This window comes from Simochromis diagramma, unplaced genomic scaffold (genome assembly GCF_900408965.1).
Source record: "Simochromis diagramma unplaced genomic scaffold, fSimDia1.1 OVJJ01000205.1, whole genome shotgun sequence".
Classification (NCBI taxonomy): domain Eukaryota; kingdom Metazoa; phylum Chordata; class Actinopteri; order Cichliformes; family Cichlidae; genus Simochromis; species Simochromis diagramma.
Window position 1 is genome coordinate 5,691,563 of NW_024386782.1, and position 22,598 is coordinate 5,714,160.

Here is a 22,598-nt window from a genome sequence, read left to right on the forward strand (position 1 = left end):
AATATCACTCACAACTAATTGTCTACAGTTTTGCTGCACTGATCAAAAGATAAAGTTTTATTTATCTGATTTTTTATTTTATTTGGTAAAGCCTGAAAATGCTGATGATATAAAGTTTGAAAATAAGCTACTTTTTTGGGAAGAAAATATATCCTGCTGAAAGAAATGGAAACAATAAAAAAAACTTTGTAAAACTAATTGATATAATAACATAAACCCCTAAAACAGAACAACAAAGAGATATCTGTAATGTGGCATACTCAGTAGAAGAATATACTTTTATAATTACTACAGTAGTACAGCAATAAAAGGCTCTTTGATCTAAGAACAGTTTTGTCACAGGTAAGTGCATGAAGAAAACTTAAAACATTTTCCTTCTCATCCAAAGATTGTTTAGGTGATAAAAACAAATATTAAATATATAAAATATGGAAACTTAAGATGTTGTATTAGTGGTTTAACTGGTTAAATTAAAGACGTTCAGCAACCAAGATTTTGTTATTGTTTGTTTTTCATACATGCTAATCTGATGGCTGAGTCTGCACCTGCTGAACTTGCCTGCTTTGTTGAACCGAACATGGAAGATGTTAACACACTGGATCAATCGTTGAGCCTTTTCTATTATCATGCTAAGTCAGTTATTTGAGGCTTCTTCACACTACACTCTAACTGATCTGCACCAGGAATTTGGTCCAACATGATTACAAAATCGACCTCTTAAGTCAACAGGTCAAAGTGCAATTTATTTGCTAGTTGCTCGCTTGTTGAAAAAGAAAGTATGCTGTTAAGAAAATATTAAAAGGTATCTCTTTCAAAATAAATAAACTTCAACAAGATACAAAGGTTAGTTTAATTTTTTTTTAAATGAAATTCATTGAGAAAAATAATCATAATATCAAATGTATATAAAAAAAACAACTTTTAAAGTGATTTTTTTTTTTTTTTTAAAGGAGGAGGGAGCCTAAGGTTACATCATTTGCCATTTTACAATGCTGTGATTGCAGCCATTCCCCAACTCTCTGTGAATGGTACTCATAGCCAATGATCAGTGGTCTTTGATCAATGAGAATTTGCATATTTATGATGAAGGAACTGACCTCCCAGCCCATTGTTCTTTCAGTTGGCTGGTTTCAGTCATTATGCAAATGTACTGTTTATAAGATTGGGGAAACCTGCAGTCGGCTGAGACTGAAGAAGTCACTTGGATGAGTGACAAAACATTTCTCCCACTGAAAACGCTACATCCAGATGAACAGATTCAACGTTTGGAGACATGTAATCATAGTGACCGATCTACAATATCACTACTACAATACAGTATAATCAACTGATCATTTTGGAGTAGTAGAAGTATAAAATAGAAGATTCTGATCAGAAAGTATATAAACACAGTTAAAAACATTAAGAAAAGGTATTGAAACACAACACATTACACAATGTCAAACTGAAATTGTCACTTCTGTTTCTCTTTATATCAGGGGTCTCGAACTCCAGGCCTCGAGGGCCGGTGTCCTGCAGGCTTTAGATGTGTCCTTGATCCAACACAGCTGATTTAAAGGCTAAATGACCTCCTCAACATGTCTTGAAGTTCTCCAGAGGCCTGGTAATGAACTAATCATTTGATTCAGGTGTGTTGACCCAGGGTGAGATCTAAAATCTGCAGGACACTGGCCCTCGATTAAGCATGTTGCCATGGTGATTTAGCCAGGTAAAAACGAAGTCACTTTTGTAACAGAAAACTTAATCTTGCTGTGTGGTACACCCCTTTGGCATCAAAAAATCATTAATAGGTGCTGCAGACTTTTTTGTTGTTGTTACTGGTGCTTTTACTATATTAAGTTCAGCTAATTTATCTAATCAAATTCTCCAGTATCTACCCGTCTCATCCTAATGCATGCATGCTACAGTAAATTCAAATTTCTTCCTCATTTTGGAGAGGGATTAATGCCATTGGACTGTCAGTTTTAGTTTCATCTCTGCACAGTGATAATGTATTGCACGGCATGGGAAGATACCTCCTAAACCTTTGTACTCCTATTAAATGCACCAAAGGGATAAAGCAGCAGTAGATGTGAATGATGGGATGAATGATCAACCAAGCATATATCAGTTCATGTGTGTACTCATAAAAATCCAATAGTAGCAAAGACTGTATAAACATGTGGATGCTATAAGGGGCCAAACATAGAAAAGTACTGACAGTTATGCCTAAAATCAATTTTGAAGGCTGTTGTTGGCTGTTTATCCTGCCCTGCTTCGCCATTATCCACATGTGAACATAACAGAATGAAGTGATAAGGACAGGAATGAGAAAGAAAAGAAAAATCTGTGTGTAGATTTCAGTGAGTTTCATGGTTAGTGACTCCACCAAATTTACACACACTTTCATGTCAGCGATTTCGATGACTCTACAACTCACAGACAGTTTAATGCTTGCAGCAGCACACACCAGCCACATCACAATGCTACCTATGAGAACACCATATTTTGTTAAGGCCTGCGCAGACAAGCACCAAGGCTGAACCACAGTAACATAAGAATGCAAAGACATGGCAGTGAGGATCACCACGGCGGTGAACAGTCCCAGAAAATAAATCCCTACACCTACTCCGCAGGCCCACTCTCCAAAGACCCACCCATGGAGTGCATTACAGGCTGCAAAAGGCAATGTCACAGTGAGGCAGAGGTTAGAAACTGTGAGCTGAAGAAGTAAAATATCCGATGTGATCTTCCAAGCTCGTTCCGTCCAGAGGACCCACAGCAGGAAGCTGTTTGCAGGCAGGCTGATGCAGAAGACGAGACTGTTGACAGCAGCAGGATAGTAAAGTTCTGATATCTTAATGTCATACTTGATCTCGCTGCTGTGAGTCTCATTAAAGTGTATGTAATCATAACTGTCACTGTCCAAGGCCATGATTTACTTGTTTAGGTCTTGGGAGGAAAGTACTGTTGAGAAAATGAAAAAAAAATCTTATACTGTGAAGATGATTTTTTTATTTATTTCTTTATATATAGTAACATAATTAATGCATTTTGGTACAAATATGTTAGTCAAGATAAAAACTAATGCAGTTTAGAACCAATGATTATAAAGTTGAACAGCATAATATTCATGCCTTCAACAGCATTCAGGAAAAATTAAATGTAGAAACAAGAATATGGAATAAAAACAGAAGATTCCTGGGGCAAGCAGTGTGCGAATTATTTAGGATCCAAGATGCGGCAGCTGTGGTGCAAGTGAGTTTGTTAATCAAATGTAGATACAAACAGAGATGGCGAGGGTGAGCATGAAACTAAGAAAACCTAAACTGGGAAAAACTAACCAGATGCAGGGAGGCACGGGGAAATACACAGAATGACGAACGGAGAGACACAGACAAACCAGCAACAAGGACGAGGGAACACACTAAATACACACACCAGCAATCAGGGGATGGGAAACAGGAGGGAACCACACCTGGGAGACATCACAGCTGACGAGGCAGGGGAAACATACACAGAACGCACTGACGTCAGACAGACACCTTCAAAGTAAAACAGGAACACATACATGTAATGACACAACACACACACAAACTTAACACAGACTGGGGAACACAGAACGCAGGAACATGAAACGTGAAGAAGAAGAGGACAAAAACCCAGAATAAACAAAACCACAGAATAATAAAAACATAAACACGGAGTCACAGACTCCGGACCATGACAACATCAGAGATGAATGGCAAATAAAGCAAGTCCACGGGGGTTATTGTGAACCAGTGAAGAAAATGGTCACAACATATAATGTTGCTTGCATAACAGCACTGAAGTTTTATTTAATATTCCCTGGTTAATTCATATCGCAGTAATATCAAATTCCACTCCATATTCCTACATTTCCTTACATTTCCTATATTTCTGTCACAACTTTTATTTTTGTTAATAATAAATAAATAATTGTTAAGATAAATAATAAATATTAATATTTTATTATTACATGAATCATTTCTCATGAGTGTTATCACCTAATTCAAAAGAGAAAGACAGCCAAGAAGAGCCTACCTTGTGCATGCACTCTGTGTTTCCCTCACTGATTGTGTTAATACACTTACACTTCGTACTAATATGACCACAGAAATTTTCTTTCATTGCATTTTTTCCGTCTAGCCTATCATGACATGTGCAAAGAGAAGAGAGAAGTGAAAACAGCTTCACTGGATTTCAGCAACATTTTCATTTCATTTTCTTTTTTTACAAAAACAGCATTGCTTGTAAAAGTGCAGTAGAAAAGTGCAGATTCTTAAACGCATACATTTTACTTTTACTTGGCGCATTAAAATGAAAAAATGCATGTCATTTCAATTGAATTTCAGGAGAACATACCCGTCGAGTCTACGGTAGCGCAAAGTCTATACGGTGACCGTAGACACTGTAAAACTTGGCCCGATAGGAGCTCAGAATCCTGTTATGGCTAGTCATTGCACATCATTATAACACAGAAGAAAAGAAAGGGGATGGACAGTACAGTAGTGCAATTCATCCAGATCGGTGATTGGTCAAAAGTCTAGGGTGGCAAAAGGGGAAAGAAGAGGCTTGTGATTGGTGAAAAAAGTGCAATGAAGGAAACTTCTGTTTTTCATTCAGTCTGTTGTTTTTTTTTCTTTATCAAGTGATGTTTCCAGCTCCTTTATCCCAACTGATGCCTGGACTGCTGTTTGTGGTCTTCAGTATGATCACAATGTGTTATTTATTTATTTTGAGTGGTTTACAATGACAGCACAGTAAGCATTATCAGTGTACAAACAATAAAAGCATCTAGTTTTTACTCCAACATCGATGAGGATTTTCCTTTGGCTCTTTTGAACCAAAACAGGTTGGAAAACCCCCTGAAATTAACAGCAATTGAGAATGAATTGCTTTCATTTCTTCTGTGTTATTATGATGTGCAAAGACTGGCCATAGGAGGAGTGCCCCGATGAGACGATGTAATTGTTTTACTTTTTACAAGCAAGAAAATTAAAGGCATACCCTGAACTTCTGACCCCCACGCGGAGAGACATTGTTGCACTTTGCTGCCATGTTAGGGTCCACTTCTCAAAGGGAAACGAGTCGTAAAATCAGTACAAAGTTGCTATGAGAGATTATCTTTGTATTGTGACGTAAGTATTTGAAGAGGGGTCACTGAATAGATGATTATGAAAATGGTGTGATCATATCTTTCACGGTCACTAGACCTCAACCTATCTGGGGGAAATTTGACTGTCGTAACAGACAGATAATAGCTCTGTTAGTGTTTCCGAATCAATTCCAGGAAACACTGAAGCTGTTGCAGAGGCTTGTGTTGTACAAAAACTTGTGTTTGCCACCTGCTTGTACACATTGCTTCTTTGGTTCTGGTCTGTTACGTGTTTCTACATAGTTGTGTCTTCTGAACCTGTTGGCAGAGAATGCTATTTGTGTGCAACTAAATAAAAAACATATCAAACATATTTCTCTTTCTATAGATTGTATTTATTTATACTTGTATGTTTGTATGTAAGTGGATGAAACAGGAATACAGGAAAACATCACTGCAGGATAGTCAATCAGTGAACTTGATTATAAATGCAATGCAAGGGGCTTTACATAATTAACTGTGTACAAAAAGTCAAAAGTGCCTGTCAGGTATGCTGGACTCATACACGTTACCATCAACAATATCACTGTGAATGTTACACACTTAAAGAAAGTTTACGAGCAACATGTACTGACAATAGCCATACACGGGTAAATGTGTAGTAAATGGCAGTGCAGTAAATCTGCCTAGTATGATTAATATCATACTAGGCAGATTCGTATGATATCATGATCGTGGCTCAAGAGTTGGGAGTTTTCCTTGTAATTGGAAGGTAGCCGGGTTGAGCCCCGGCTCGGACAGTCTCGGTCGTTGTGTCCTTGGGCAAGACACTTCACCTACCGCCTACTGGTGTTGGCCAGAAGGGCCGATGGCGCGATATGGTAACCTCGCTTCTGTCAGTCTGCCCCAGGGCAGCTGTGGCTACAACTGTAGCTTGCCTCCACCAGTGTGTGAATGTGTGTGTGAATGGGTGGATGACTGGGTGTGTAAAGTGCTTTGGGGTTCCTAGAATAGAATAGAATAGAATTCAACTTTATTGTCATTGCACATGCACAGGTACAGGGCAACGAAATGCAGTTTGCATCCATCCAGAAGTGCTTTAGTGATATAGATATATTACAATATATATTAGCAATAATATAGATATGTGAGTATATTACAGAAATGGGTCTATTATGGTATGTTATAATGTACACGGTATGAAGTATGTTGTGAATATTCTATAACTATAAGTATGTACAGGCTGTAGTGAGTACAAGCTATGTACAGGATATGAACAGGATATAAATATGAAAAACTATACAGAATATGAAATAAATAACTTTATAGAATCTGAGATATACAGCTATACAGAAATGGGAACTATGCAAGTTGTAAACAGTTGTAGGATTAAAGATTATCGAATGTACAGAATGATTATTTACACAGAGCTATACAGTAGTGCAGTTAAGATAAGTGAGGGTGTAGATAGTTTCTACAGAGGTGCTAGTGCTAGTGGTTGTGAGTGGTGGTTCAGTCCATGTTATTATTGTGTGTTTGAGGGTACAGTTGTCCATTGTGTGTGTGTGTAGGTGGTTGTGGGTGTGTGTATGTTCAGTCCATGAGTTTAACGTGGGTCAGATGTCAGGAGGCAGAGTTCAGGAGTCTGACAGCTGTGGGGAAGAAGCTGTTCCGGTACCTGGTGGTCTTAGTCCGGAGGCTCCTGTGGCGCCTCCCAGAGGGCAGGAGGGTGAAGAGTCCATGCGATGGGTGACTGGGGTCTTTGATGATTTTCCCAGCCCTTTTCAGACATCGCTTCCTGTAGATGTCTTTTATGGCAGGAAGTGGTGCTCCGGCGATGCGCTGGGCAGTTTTCACGACCCTCTGCAACGCCTTCCGGTCCGAGGCAGAGCAGTTCCCGTACCAGACTGTTATACAGTTGGTCAGGATGCTCTCGATGGTGCAGCGATAGAAGTTCACCAGGATGTCTGAGGACAGGTGGTTCTTCCTCAGAGTCCTCAAGAAGAAGAGGCGCTGGTGAGCCTTCTTGACCAGCTTGGAGCAGTTGGTCGTCCAGGTGAGATCCTCGGAGATGTGGACTCCCAGGAACTTGAAGCTGCTCACACGCTCCACAGCCGTCCCCTTAATGTGGATGGGTGGATGTGGGTCAGCATTCCTCCTGTAGTCCACGATGAGCTCCTTGGTCTTCTCGGTGTTAAGCAGCAGGTTGTTTCTGTCGCACCACTCAGCCAGACGATCCACCTCTTCCCTGTAGGCGGCCTCATCGTTGTCACTGATGAGGCCAATCACCGTGGTGTCATCTGCAAACTTAATGATGGTGTTGGAACCATCAGCAGGTCTGCAGTCGTGGGTGAAGAGGGAGTAGAGGAAAGGGCTCATCACACAGCCTTGTGGTACACCGGTGTTCATTGTGATGGTAGATGAGCAGTGGTTATCCAGCCGGACATGTTGGGGGCGGTTGGTCAGGAAGTCCAGTAACCATTTGCAGATGAGGGAACTGATGCCCAGGTCTGTCAGTTTCCTGATGAGTTGTGAGGGGTGGATTGTATTGAATGCTGAACTGAAGTCTATAAACAGCATTCTGGCGTAGGTGTTGTTGTTGTCCAGGTGTGAGAGGACAGAGTGCATTGCGATGGAGACTGCATCCTCTGTGCTCCTGTTCTGGCGGTATGCGAATTGGTGGGGGTCCAGGGTGGGGGGGAGACAGGATTTGAAGTGTGATAGGACCAGTCGCTCTAAGCACTTAGTGATGATGGGGGTGAGTGCTACTGGGCGGTAATCATTGAGGCAAGATGGGTTGGAGTTTTTGGGTATCGGGACGATGGAGGTGGATTTGAAGCAGGCCGGTACCACAGCGTGGGCCAAGGACAGATTGAATATGTCTGTGAGCACTCCTGCAAGCTCCCCAGAACACGCTCTGAGAACACACCCGGGGATGCCATCAGGGCCTGCAGCCTTGTGGACATTGATCCTGCTCAGCACCGCTCCTACATCGGTGGGGGAGAGAGTCAGAGGTTGGTGGTCTGGCGTCATGTCTGCTTTGGTTGTGGTTGTGGGGTTCCCTCGCTCAAAACGAGCATAAAAGTTGTTGAGCTCGTTGAGGAAGGAGACATCAGAGGATGCGGGGGAGGGTTTGGTGGTCCTGTAGTCTGTGATGGTCTGGAGTCCTTGCCACATGCGTCGGGGGTTGGAGTTGGAGAAGTGTTCTTCTACCTTCTTTTTGTAATGGTGTTTGGCTTTTTTGATGCCCTTCTTTAGATTAGCCCTGGCTGTACTGTAGGCGTGTGCATCTCCTGACCTAAAGGCAGTGTTGCGGGCCTTCAGGAGGAGACGAACATCCCGGTTCATCCAAGGCTTCTGGTTGGGGTACATGGTGATCCGTTTCTGGGTGGTGACACTGTCTGTGGTTTTGGAGATGTAATCCAGTACAGATGAGGCGTACTGGTCCAGGTCTGTGTGGGTGAACATATTCCAGTCTGTGTTTTTAAATCTGTCCTGGAGCACTGCGTCTGTCCCCTCTGGCCACACTTTAATTGTCCTCACAGCAGGTTTCACACGTTGGATGAGTGGTGAATACCGAGGTGTGAGGAACAGGGAGAGATGGTCCGATTGTCCAATGTGGGGGAGGGGTGTGGCTTTGTAGGCTCCAGCCAGGTTGGAATACACATGGTCTAAAGTCTTGTCTCCTCTGGTGTGGCAGGAGACATGTTGGTGGAATCTGGGGAGGACTGTCTTTAAGTTGGTGTGGTTGAAGTCGCCAGCAACAATAAAAGCAGCCTCGGGGTGTTTATTCTGGTGTTTGTTAATGGCTGCAGAAAGTTCTTTCATGGCCAACCTAGCATTAGCGTCGGGGGGTATATACACGGCAGTGAGTATGATAGAAGTGAGTTCTCTGGGGAGATAATAAGGTCTGCATTTGACCATTAAAAACTCCGCATTAGGTGAGCAGTGACTCTCAGTAGTAGTGGAGTTCATGCACCAAGCATTGTTAATATAAATGCACAAACCTCCACCTCTGGTCTTGCCGGAGTCATCTGCTAGCCTGTCGGCTCGGTGTGTGTGGCGTCCTGCTAACTCGATAGCATTGTCCGGGCAGCTGTTGTTCAGCCATGTTTCGGTGAAAAACATGACATTTGAGTCCATAATCCGTCTGTTGTTAGTGATGGAGAGCCGTATCTCATCCATTTTGTTTGCCAGAGAACGGACATTGGCGACAAAAATACTGGGTAAAGGCAGTCGGTGTGGTGTTAGCTTTAGCTTAGCCCGTAGCCCTCCGCGCCTACCTCGCCTTTGTTTACGATCTCGGCGCCGTCTGCGTGCACTTCCGCCCGGCCGGGGAGAGTGGGCAGCCTCCGGTGTTCTGGAGATCTCTGGGATGAGTCGGAGATCGGCGATAAAACTGTTGGAGTTGTGAGTCCAGATGTCCAGAAGCTCTTGTCTGCTGTAGGTCAGCAACGCACAGCAATTCTGGACGAATAATCCGGTTAAAAGTAGATAAAAAACCGCTAAATAGCAGATTCTGGAGAGACACTGAGCCTCGCGTTGTTCACGCGCCGCCATCTTGGATGAGTGGGGGGGGGACTAGGGGACTAGGGGGGACTAGTAAAAGCGCTATACAAATACAGGCCATTTACCATTAAATACACGATACACTTACTACTTCATATATCTCACATCATTTGTAACGAGCCACCAAAAGCACCACGTGAAGGCGCGTGGATACCTTCTGTGCGTGAGTGAATGCAACGACTCGGCTGAGCAGCTCCTGTGGAGGTTTGGTGAAGACCATACTTCTCACCCGGTCTGCTGACGAGGTGCAGGGGCATCTGGATTTATAACACGAACTGCTAGTGTCGTCATCATCAGCTGTAGCCACTGAAAAGACTAGAAATGGGCGTAATACATTAGATGTACCCTGAAGTAAAAGAGTTAAATGGGCTATTCAGCCTCGTGTACTTTCAGCTAAATCCAGGAGTGTCTTAGAGTCGATAACTTACTGTAAACATAAAAGAAATGCTAGTTTCCATAAAGAATAGCAGACTTGCCGGTGTTCTGAGAAACCATCCTACTCTGACAAAACGTCCTACCCGTATTATAATTTGACGGTAACTTGCGACTAAACCTAACCCTGCCCCTAACCATAACCATAACCATAATCTTAAGAAGTATTCCGGATGGGTGAGAGAAAAAGACGTTAATTCGGCGTTGGTGTTGTGCGCATGCGCCGCGTCTGCGCAGAACCATTGGGTAGGATGTTTTTTCCCAGAACACCGGCTTCTTTGCTGTCCCGCCGTGTGTTGTCGTTTTGGTGACGCAACTTCCGTCGACATACAATTGGTAGTCTACAGTTGGATTCGGCGCTCCTATTGGCCCCGAGTCTACAGTGTCTACGGTCACTGAAGACTCCGGGCCAATGAAAAGACGTAACCGTCTACAGCACAGGTGTTGAACTCCAGGCCTCGAGGGCCGGTGTCCTGCAGGTTTTAGATGTGTCCTTGATCCAACACAGCTGATTTAAATGGCTAAACGGCCTCCTCAACATGTCTTGAAGTTCTCCAGAGGCCTGGTAATGAACTAATCATTTGATTCAGGTGTGTTGACCCAGGGTGATATCTAAAACCTGCAAGACATCGGCCCTCGAGGCCTGGGGTTCGACACCCCTGGTCTACAGTCACCGTAGACTTTGCACTACCGTAGACTACCGTAGACTACCGTAGTGCGTCATTCACACAAGCAATTTTTTTGGTTTTCCTATGTAAATGCTTTCTATCTACCATTCACCTTCCAATGGACGCACTGGAGATCAACTTGGGGAACGAAACCACCAACCTTTCAGTTAGTAGGTGACCTACTCTATCTCTTGAGCTGCAGCCACCCAGGCGCTTGCAGCACCTAATATTCCCAGGTGAGGTTTAACCTGAGATTCTGTCGTTTGGGGCAAAATAAAGTTATATTTAAAAATCGATTCAGGATTTTAATGAATCGATATCGCGTTATTCAAGCTAGAATCGATTTTCATCAGAAAATCAATAATCAAAACCCACCCCTACTTCTAAGGCTCCTCAAAACTTGAAATTCCCCCCTCTGAGTTTTTACCTTCTTGTTCTAATGTCTGGCCCTCCTCCACCTCATTTCCAGACAGCTCTAAGAACAACTCCACTTCCACAGTTATGAGTAAAATCCTTTCTGTCTCCCGGTCCTTTGTCATTTGTGGATGAAACGATCTAACACTGATATGAGTGTATAGGTGTGCAGAAGCAAGGTTGACAAAAACAAAAGTTAAAATGAGAAGTCTATTTGTCTATTGTTAATATTGTGCCAAACTGAGGAATCTTAACAGTAAAGAACCCATGCTGAGGTTGAGCATGTTATCCTACCCCAAGCAGAAAAGGGGAGAACTTCACTGAACACTTCTGCTGTATTACACTGTGCTTCAGAGGGTCAATAACTACATGCCTGAACTCACTCATGGTACAAGATTATTTCCATCAAACAATAACTGTCAGTGAATTTATACTGCAGCATCAACAAGAACAGTTAAGAGTCACAAAACAATAAACATCTTAAACAGCAACACATATTCCCAAGGCATGATGGGAGCTAACTAGCCACTCCCAAGATGCCACAATATGATATTTTAGTAATTACATCTGCTTCTGTCTAATTGCTTTAATATGTAACGAAATTTCCTTTAACGGAAATCCACATAGATTTTGAAAATGTATGACATTATTACATCACAACATTCTGTGATTAAACAACACCTGATACAATATACTATACTACAGATGATAAAAACAACAAATACATAACAATTTTGTTAAAAAATGCAATATGTTTGTTTTAAACGCAATGCTTCCATTATTCTAAAAAGATAAATAAATAAGTATCATAACTTGTTTTTCCTCTGGGTCACAGGAGGACACCATGTTTCCACAGTAAGCCTATGAGCCATCAAATACCACCTAAAGTCCCTGTGCTGCATGATAAAACAAGTAAACAGTTAGTGAGAGGAAAACGACAAAATCTAGTTGCAACAAGTTAAGACTACATTAGGTCAGACGGATACAGGGAGGAGATGGCCTATACAGGACTAAACGGCATCTCTGAAACTTTAATGTCTCCCAACCTGCTAACGGAAACAAGAAAATCGCTTCAGTTTCCTCGCTCAAGATCAAAGTGAAACTAAAGGTAAAACGTTGCGCTTGCAGTTGATTTTAAACGAAACCTCAGACCACAACCACTTCGGATGTTATCAGTTTGTTCTTTTTATTGTTTCAGCTGCAGTCTCAGTGCTGTTAAAACTTTTGAGTGTAAAGATTAAATATATTTTTAAAAAAAACATTCAAACATAGTCAACATATAAATTAGATATGGGGTCACCAAGCATAGTGTAGGTGTCCTAAATTGCATCTAAGAATCTGTATCACTGATGATCATCAGGGAAACACAAAGGGTGCGTTTCAAAAGTATCTTCTATTCCTAACCTTTTTTTTTTTTTTCGTTCCCTTCCTTCTCATGGTTCCTACACCTCAATGAAAACTAGGAGAACTGATAAGCCCTCAGGAAAAGAGAAGAACGGTTTGCTGAGAATATGAATGACCTTACACTTCTCTCTTTAACAGTCTGACACCGGATTATAAAGGAGGGGCACAGAGGGCCAGATTTACTAATGATATATATGTCAAAGCCTTTACTTGACCAGGCTCAGGGAGGCACAGCCATGTCCCATGACTGGTTGGGGGTAAGGGGAGGGAGTGTGGAAGAGGCCTGGGAAGAGATCACTCCCAGATCCCAGGCCCCCAGAGGTTCAGTTTTGGGGCCTTTATTGTTCTTACTGTATTTACTTCCTCTTCAACACTTATTGAGCACTTTTAAGGACATTTCGTATCACTGCTATGCAGATGATATTCAGTTATAAATCTCCTTTAAGCCCCATGATGTTTCCAAGCTACAGATTTTGCACAAGTGCATAGACTCCATTAGATGTTGGATGGCTGGAAACTTTCTTCAACTAAATGAGGAGAAGACTGAAGTTCTTGTTTGTGCTCCTAAAAATTTTGTACCTAGTGTTATGGAAAACTTGGGTCCACTTGCTACATTTGCAAAACCGTCTATCAGGAGCCTTGGTGTTAGTATTGACTCAGCTCTGACTTTGGATGCCCATGTAAAATCTTTGGTTCGCTCCTGTTTTTATCACTTGAGAAACATTGCTAAGCTGAGTCCCATTGTATTGCGCTCCAAATTAGAAATTGTCATTCATGCATTTGTTTCATCTCGTCTGGACTATTGTAATTCTTTGTTTACTTGTTTATATAAAGCCTCTTTGGAGCGTCTACAAGTTGTTCCAGAACGCTGCTGCAAAGCTTCTGACCAAGTCCTCCAAGTTCTCCCATGTCACACCCCTGCTGATTCAGCTGCACTGGCTCCCCGTTAAATTCAGAATCCAGTTTAAGGTTTTGACCTTGACTTTCAGGGCTCTGCATGGACAAGCACCAACATATATAAGTGAACTTTTACATCCATACATTCCCAGCAGGTCCCTGAGGTCATGTGACCAGGGCTTGCTTGCTGTCCAACACACGAGGCTGAAAACAAAAGGCGACAAAGCTTTTGGAACTGTGGCCCCCAGATTGTGGAACTCTCTCCCTTTGAGCCTGAGATCTGTGGACTCAGTGGTCGCTTTTAAAAAACAGCTAAAAACCCATCTTTTTAAACTTGCTTTTGGTTGATTTTTATTTTTAGGTTTTAGCTTCTGTGAAGCACTTTGTGATTTTTATCTTGAAAGGTGCTATATAAATGAAGTTTTACTTACTTACTTACTTACTTACCATCTACCATCTGCCACTTCATCAGGAGCATCTCCAGGCATTATAGGGAGGTCATACAGGCACATGGAGGCAACACACAAACACTACTTAGCCTCATTTTGACTTGTTTTAAGGACCTGACATCAAAGTCGAATCAGCCTGTAGTGTGTTTTTCCACTTTCATTTTGAGTGTGACTCCAAATCCAGACCTCCTTGGTTGTTAAATTTGATTTCCGTTGATAATTTTTGTGTGATTTTGTTGTCAGCACATTCAACTATGTAAAGAACAAAGTATTTAATAAGAATATTTCATTCATTCAGATCTGGGATGTCTTATTTTTCCATCCATATTCAGAAGACTGACTAAAATTTAAATAAGTTGGGCAACTTTAGATGTTGTGTTCCGGCACAATGACATGAAACCAGAGATCTATAAATGACAAAAATCTACAGGGGTCACTGTGACTCAATGAAACGAATCGTTACAAACAAAACAAAACAAAAACCCACTGCTGCTTTCATCACAACGCCAACATTTCGTTTGTAAAAATTAAATACCCGCACATTTTTATGATTTGTCTAATAGCACAATTCCTTCCTTACTTTTAAGTTTTATTTAACATTCTGACTGTATTTTATATTTTGACTGATTACATTGTAGTTATTTTGTACAGAGGCAGCATTGCAAATAAAAGCAGTGAATGTAAGTTTTTACATATATATTCACAGACGTAGAACCTAAAGCTGGTGCGCCAAAATGTCATACCAGGATGTCCTTTGAATACAACGGGGGAAGCAAGTGAATCAGAAACCCAGAGACCAAACACGTCTAACTGGGAAAAAAAGTATTCCCAGATGCAGAAAGCAATAATAAAACCTGATTTAAAAGACAAAAAAAAAAGAAACTTGCCATAAAATTCGTTGTTCGTTGTACACCAAAATCCCACACATTCCCGCCAGTCAATTGTCCAACAACCCAAGACGAATATTCCTTGTGTGTAAAAGTTAGAGACAGGAACTCCTCTTCTGACGTGGGGACCACCCCAGCCTAGTCCCAGGAGGACGAGGGAAAAAACAAACAAAACACCAATCTCACGCCTTAACAGGTGCCTGCTATTAGCTAAACAGTCCCATGTCCAGCCAGCCCACAATGGATTAAAACAACGTTATATATTTATATAATAAAATAAACAACTAGAAACATGCAATACAAATATCAGAATAAAATCATGCAAATAAGATCAAAACTACACTCACAGGCAAACACTAAAATCAGAATAAAACTAATCATACAGACACAAATAAACATATATATATATATATATATGAAAGAAATACAGTCTCTACATTTACAGTTACAAACTGAATCAATGTTTAATTTAATGACTGACTATGTGGACTGTCAGCAGTGAAAGCCACATTCTGCCTGGTGTCTCTCTCCCTGTTCTTCCTGCGCACATTTTCACAGCGCAAAAGATTTAAAAGATGCTTTCGCAACTTCTTTGAGAGCATATATAGCAGAGGGTTCATACAGCAGTGAGAATAGGCAAGCATTTCACAGATATGGTAGGCAACTTCTAACCGTTCCTTTGCCTTACAACCTTTGGGTTTATAAAGAGATTTAATTAAAAGCATAATATGGTATGGCCCCCAGCAAATGAAGAAGACTGCAACAATACACAACAGCACAGCTATAGTCTTGTGCTTCTTTCTATTTAAACCTTGTAAAACTGTCTTGAGGATGGCAGAATAGCAAAAAATAATGATGGCCAGTGGGAGGAAGAATAGCAGTGACACTTGGAGATAATGTCCAAGCTCGTCTTCAGATTCATCATAGCAATAGTTTTTACCATCCCAGCTTTCAAACTTTACTTTTGTTGCATCATGCAGGGACGCTGAGATGCTGATGATCCAGGCAGCTATACAAGCACCAACTGCACACTTCTTTCTTATAGCACGATTATTTTTCCAGTTTGGCAGCACCACCCTAATGAAACGTGCCACTGTCATAGCAGTCAGCAGAATGACACTGCTGTACAAACCAACAAAGAATACGGCAGTCATGAATTTGCAGATAAAGTCTCCAAAGACCCAGTGGTGTAGGTGATGAACAGCCCAGAATGGAAGTGTGATGGTGAAGATCAAATCAGAGCAGGCCAGGTTCAGGATGAAAATATTTGTGATACTTTTCAGGCCCTCGTAGATGAAAAGAACACATAAGAGGAGGCTGTTGCCTATGATACTGAGGATGAAGATCAAAATGAAAAGGGGACCAGTGATGTTGGGAAAATTAGTATCACATATGTATTCAGCATCATTACTCAGTCCAGATGTGACGTTTGCCATTTTCAGTTTTCTGGAAAAAAATAAAACATACATACAAAATAAAATGCAACTAAACACAATCACAATTTCTCTAAAATGACAGAAACTGTTGATTTTGTTTCTAGTTTTTGTATAACAGATAAAACCAAAGGGATTAAAGTACCCAATTTCAGAAAAAAACACTGATGAAGATTAAGATGAAGAAAGTCCCGGTAAAAATTGGAAATTCAACTCTACAAATGTAATGAAACATGTACTTTCGTTTTTGTATAGTAGTAAAGCATGAAGCGTAATTAAGTACCAAATTCAGAGTATAACTAGTACTGATAAACTTACCGTAAGCATCAGTTGTCATGTCTTCTGTTGAATTTCAGTGTGACGAAAAAGCTGTGATGTTTTTGGAGATTAAAAAACAAGAAGAGACGCCGCTTTACAAAAACCATGTCATGTCCCGTCATGTCATGAAAAAACAAAATTACTTGGGCAACCTTTTTCCTTCCCCACATGCTGCATGCAATATGAAAACAATCGCCGTTTTTTTTTTTTTTTACATTTGGCCTGAACATACAGGTTGTGCACTGAGCGTGAGAGCAAGAGATGCTATAGGCTGATATAGCAGCAGTTCAATCATTTAAGCAAGGCAACAGTAAAAAAAATAAAAATAAGCCAAACAACAACACCCAATATATTTTCTGTTAAATTTATGCAACTTGCAAGTGCAGTTAGTATAGAAATATAACTGCAAAGACTCCAAAATGATACTGTGCATAATGTTAGTCTGTTTTCAGAGCCACTTCTGTGAAATAAGTCACAAACTAAGTATCAGATATCAGTCCTCTTGTTCAGGAAACTGTGGTTGCATTTAATTTAACTGTCGTAATGTGCAAGACATGCAGACTAAATATTGAATGGATAACCAATATGCAGACATGCAGAGGTAGAGTGAGGTAAATTTTAAAGCAAGCTATTAATTTCCAGCCTGTTGAAATCCAAAAAGGCAAAAGCCAAAATGGCAAAAAACACAATCCAAAAAAGTGAAACTGAAACTACAGCTACCAAAACCTAGAATTAAAGAAATACACAGACTGAAATATTTAACTACAGTAAACACACTGGAGATACCAAAAAAAATGAGGCATGAGGCAGATTTTGAAATACAATCAGACATTCTGACATGAGAAAAAGGGAGACGGCGACTAAATGGGTGATTATATGAGTGGAGACAGCCGAACAAGACAGCAGAAGAAGTCATGGCTGCAAAACTAGAACCAAAAGCATAAGGAATTCATAAAGGAACATGGAAAACAGACACATGACTGGACTAAATACAAAAGACTAGACACAAGAGGAAGGGACACTCAGGTAAAAACTAAACTCTGAAGCAAATGAGAACTAGGAACAGAAATACACAAACGAATACATAAAGTAAATATAAACATTATAAACAACTCAATAACTGGGTAAATTAACAGGAGCTTCGTCAGCAACAAGCTATTTTACTTATAAAAATGTTACATTATAATATCTTAAAATGATCAAGGCTTCTTGGTAACCGTATTCCAACATGCAGATCACACGCTCTCATTAGGATGTTAATGCACGAGTGAGGTAGCATCAGTCATGGTGCTCATAGTTTATATAACCAAAACTTTGGGAAGGTTGGGAAAAACCTATCCCAGAATTTTCTGGGATAGGTTTTTCCCATATTTTTAGGTGAGAATGTAGCTGCGTAAACTTCAAATATCTGCTCAGTTTATCGAGACATCACATATTTGCAAAAGTGCTCTGACGTTTTCGGAGACGTCTGTTACCCACCAACTCGATAGCTGACCGGGTGGTCAAGGTTCAATAGAGCCGGCTAACACCGGACTCCCGGCACATCGTTTTCAGACCCCGCGGGGTCTCTTGCTACTCGGGTTAAACATAATATATAAGTCACTAAGATAACTTTAAAATTGTATTGTTTGGCTTTTTTCAGTGTTTTATTTGTTTGCGAGTAAATCGGTTTGGCTGAGATTAAAGTTACAGTTTTTATACAGCTGAATAAACATCAAACAGAAAACTGATTAAACAAAAGTGTGAGATAGTCGAGAATTTACTCCATTGTCCTGTTATATTTTAGATAACAAGGAGCAGACGGCTGGGTTTATTAAACTCCACCGAGACAGCGGTGATGCAAATCTGAAGGCTAGACCGTCCCATTTCAGAGGTCTTTGAAGGACCCGGCCTTCACGGTCTATGTGGGCCGGGTCCTCCAAAGGATGCAATTCCTGAATTGAGGCACAGCTAATATGTCTGGGTGCCCAGGATTTCTTCCTCCATAAAGTAATCTAGCAAATCACCAAGTGGTAATCAGTGGACAGCTCATGTCTTCACTTAACACTAAGTTCGTGAGTTTTGAAAACCTACCTGTTACGACGACAGGGTAATTTGCTTGTATATCTACCAAAATTTTAGCAAACTAAAAAGTCTAAGTTGTATGAATTTATTAGGAATCATTTTTAATGAAATTAGGATATGAAAATAACCACAATATACCATGTGAGGAAAATATCTCAATTTGAAAATTTGAACCATGGGAAAAAAAACATGGAAATAAAATCTGTAGCTTTGTGCTAGTTTAATTTTAGTATGTTTGTCTCCTGTTTTATGCCTTAGAAATGTCATTAACCCATATCAGTTTGATGATCTGTGTTTGATGTTATGTTTTTGCATTTATGTGTATTAATATCATGTTTACATATTTTCAGCAAGAAATACTTTCCTTCCAAAAGGATACTGGGGTTTCTGCCTTTTTATTTATTCTAATTTTAGATACCCTCATGCTTTACACAAAAAAACAGAACAAAAGTTACATTTCTTTTTGAGTCTGTTTCAGTTAGTAAAAAAATATATAAAATAAACATAGATTTTATTGTTTATTTTCAGTGAAAAGAAAAAAGAGAATGTTGCTCAAGTCACCATATGGGTTTTGTATAGCTGGCACAATAGACAGTTATTTTCCAAGATTATTTTGATGAAGCTTCATTTTTCATGTGAAAAATTGTTGCACAAGTTAATTTAAACCTTTTTTTTTTTTCATGATGTCGTTTTTGGGTTTTTTGTGTAATCTCTGATTTAGTGGGAAACAAAAACAGGAACTAATGAATTTCAAAAGAACATCCATTTCACAGCATTTTCACAACAGTGAAATTTAACAGAAGACTTGACAGTTGTTTTTTGAAGTAAGTTGTTGTGTCTGTTTTCTGAAATTTGGTACTTTATTAGTCCTTTTGGTGTGATATATGTGAAAGATCCACAACAGACCCAAACGCATTTTCATGCTTTTCAGCTCACCGTCGACCACATACCAACAACAACCACAACAGGACCTAGTCTATTTATGCCGGTGAGGTGTGTGTGTTGACGCCGCTCACCTCCCCCACAGCTGCACCACACACAAAGCTCTGCCACAATATAATATACAAAATAGAACCAAAATCAACAGTTTCTGTCATTTTAGAGAAAACTGCTCAATCATTGTGTTCAATTGTGTTTTAATTTCATATTTACCAGAAAATTCAAAATGGCAAATTTCCCATCCACTGATGACAAAGTGAGTGATCATGCTGTATACATTTGTTATGCAACTTTTGCAAGGTTTTGCTAAGCCTTGCAAAACCATCTTGAGGGTGGCAGAGAGGTACAGGATTATAGCTCTGCTTTTATTGTCACATCACATGTTCTGGTACACTGGTACAGCACATATGAGTGAAATGCTTGTGTGCAAGCTTCACAAGCAACAGAGGTGTGATACAATAAACATAAGACACAACTAAATGTAAGAGCAGGAATGTCAGAATTTTAAGAATAAATATATGTACAAATATAAGAATGTATGCACATTACTAGATATTTATACTAATTATATATATACAAATAAAATAAAATAAAATATACAGAGGTCAGCAGTTGAATATTGTGCAAAAGAAATTGCATAGATGTATGCATAATGTCAAAGTTGCCTGATGGAAAAAGCTGTCTCTCAGTCTGCTGGTTCGGGACCGGATACTCCAGTACCTCCTGGCTGACGGAAATAGTTTGAACAGTTTATGGCTGGGGTGACTGGAGTCTTTGATGATCCTCCCTGCTTTCCTCAGGCACCACTTTTTGTAGATGTCCTGGAGGGAGGGAAGCTCACCTTCAATTATCCGTTCAGAGTACCGCACCACTCTCTGGAGGGTGGTGGAACACTCTATTATTGCAGCCTTTTTCATTTGCTGGGGGCCATACCATATTTGGCTTTTAATCACCTCTTTCTATATACCCAAAGATTGTAAGGCATAGGAATACTTGCATATCACTTACAATATTTGTGAAAAACATACGTATTCTCATTGCTGGGTAAAACCTCTGATGTGTATGCTCTCGCAGAAGTTGTGAAAGCATCTGTTGAATCTTTTGCGCAGTGAAAATGTGTGCAGGAAGAACAGAGAGACAGACACTGGTCAGACTGTAGATTTCACTGCACAGAGATCTGCTGTTCAGTTGGAATTGCACAACCTTCCATTAAACAGCTACTTGTTAAATTAAATGTTGATTCAGTCTGTAAATACTTTCATACAATACACTTTGTATTTATTTAATGTCACATCTTTTGCATAATTGCTTGAAGTCATCCAAATCTATTTTTCACTTTTTAATGCTTCAAGTCAAAGTTTTGTACAGCTAAAGATGTGCATTTTAATGTTGCACTACTGTTCCTGGAGATAATAAAATGCTGTCAAAATCCTATGAAGCTGTTTTTATTTTTATTTTCTCTTTGAAATCTGTGACATGTGACTTTAGGTTAGACTGAAAAATATTCCATTGTCATCGGTCACCGAGGAAAAACATTGAGTAATACCTAGAGTGAAATGGACTCCACACACAAGCTTCTTTTTACATTTCATTTATTTATTTTTACAACTGTGTATATATTTGTACCAAATGCATTTATTTAATTTGTTGGGTTACATGAACTTGACCACATCAGTGATGTGATCGTGACACCAGCTTCGGCTCCGCCCACTGAGGAGGACACCATATTTTTTTGAGGTCTCTGCAGACAAATATGAAGGCTGAACCACGGTAACATAATAATGCAAACACATGGCAGTGAAGATCGCTAAGGTGGTATACAGTACAGTACAACACAGGGGAGCATGATTGCAGAAAAAAGAGTGCAAAAGCAACCTAAAAACTAGATAACCAAACTAAAACCTGACATTACAAAGAATAGGTGTAGAGGAATTACAGCTATAATAAGAACCAAAACCTGGAACACAAACAAGTGTGACCAGAATCAGAGTCTTGGTGAAAAAAGGGGTGAGTGTAAAAGCGACGCTCTTGAATTACCGGTCAATCTACGTCCCTACGCTCACCTATGCTCACGAGCTTTGGGTAGTGACTGAAGCCAAGTCAAGTCAAGAAAGCCTTTATTTGTCACATGCAAGTTGCCCTGCAGCGAAATGGGCAACTTGTGACGAGGGCGTTTGGAACGAAGAGTCTAAACACAGTTTGTTATCAGGGGAGAAATTGTTTCTTATGTTCAGCTCCAGCCTTGAGACCACAGCTGACGCCGATATGGTAGCCGCGTGAAATAATGGTGGTGTTCTTGCTATAGTGTGAACCATGGCATGTCAATTTTACAGTCGATCTAATGTCCATCACTGGTTCCTCACCATTCCCGTTGGAGAGCAAGCTTCTCCAAGATGTCATCCGTGCTGCATCTAATGAGCCCATTCTGAGAAGCCACGGCTCGCTCCATCATTCCAATCAACATAGCAGGCAGCCTTGTGGGGATTTGAACAGCTGTTTCCGCTTTCTTTATTCTTCGATAAACCAGTGCCAAGCCAGTGCCGATCAGCAAGAACCCTGTTATCATGGTTCCAAAAAGGTAGATGTCTTCAATGGGCTCTCCCGAACCCAGGCTTCTCGTCAAGAAACGGGTGTCAATTGCATTCAGGGACAAGTTGATCAAATCCATAATTCCTCTTTTAGGTTTTAGAGAACAGACTGTGAGACTCTTCCAGGGTAGAGAGGAGTAGACAAGACTAGACAGAGACATGAGAAAGCCAAGCAGGAAAGATAAGGGAAGGGAAAGGGAGAAAGTGTGACTGCCTTCGTCAAGAGCCAGAGAAGATCACTGAAGACTGAAAAAACAAGATCGCCGATACAAGTGGTGGAGATGAGCTTTCTCCAAAGGATGGCTGGCCTCTCCCTTAGAGATAGGGTGAGGAGTTTGGCCAAGGGGAAGGGGCTAATCCTCCACATCGAAAGGATCCGGTTGAGGTGGTTCGGGCCCACCAAAAGGAGACTCCGGGGCAGACCCAGGAAATGCTGGA

General features: G+C 40.5%; 2 protein-coding genes and 1 long non-coding RNA gene across 4 annotated transcripts; 1 reads left to right on the forward strand and 2 right to left on the reverse strand.

The window, feature by feature from the left end:
- Positions 1-1,625: 1,625 nt before the first annotated feature.
- On the reverse strand, positions 1,626-5,754 carry LOC120725453 (chemokine XC receptor 1-like). 2 transcript variants are annotated; one of them, XM_040018383.1, is made up of 2 exons: positions 4,366-5,754; positions 1,626-2,946 (listed from the first exon to the last, which is right to left on the reverse strand). In XM_040018383.1, the coding sequence occupies exon 2, from the start codon at positions 2,912-2,914 to the stop codon at positions 1,913-1,915; it is 1,002 nt and encodes a 333-aa protein (XP_039874317.1). In that variant the 5' UTR covers positions 2,915-2,946; positions 4,366-5,754; the 3' UTR covers positions 1,626-1,912. The 2 variants fall into 2 exon arrangements, with proteins under 2 accessions (XP_039874317.1, XP_039874308.1); XM_040018374.1 differs by lacking the exon at positions 4,366-5,754 and adding an exon at positions 4,045-4,307.
- LOC120725492 lies at positions 4,846-22,364 on the forward strand. Its single transcript, XR_005694127.1, has 4 exons — positions 4,846-4,855; positions 7,140-7,145; positions 21,952-22,287; positions 22,352-22,364. It is a non-coding gene; the product is annotated as an uncharacterized LOC120725492 (long non-coding RNA).
- Positions 14,189-16,925, reverse strand: LOC120725446 (chemokine XC receptor 1-like). Its single transcript, XM_040018360.1, has 2 exons — positions 16,570-16,925; positions 14,189-16,264 (listed from the first exon to the last, which is right to left on the reverse strand). The coding sequence occupies exon 2, from the start codon at positions 16,252-16,254 to the stop codon at positions 15,283-15,285; it is 972 nt and encodes a 323-aa protein (XP_039874294.1). The 5' UTR covers positions 16,255-16,264; positions 16,570-16,925; the 3' UTR covers positions 14,189-15,282.
- Positions 22,365-22,598: the final 234 nt, after the last annotated feature.

Coding starts and splice junctions, on each gene's coding strand:
- LOC120725453 (XM_040018383.1), bottom strand. CDS start 2,914: ATGGCCTTGGACAGTGACAGTTATGATTACATACACTTTAATGAGACT.
- LOC120725446 (XM_040018360.1), bottom strand. CDS start 16,254: ATGGCAAACGTCACATCTGGACTGAGTAATGATGCTGAATACATATGT.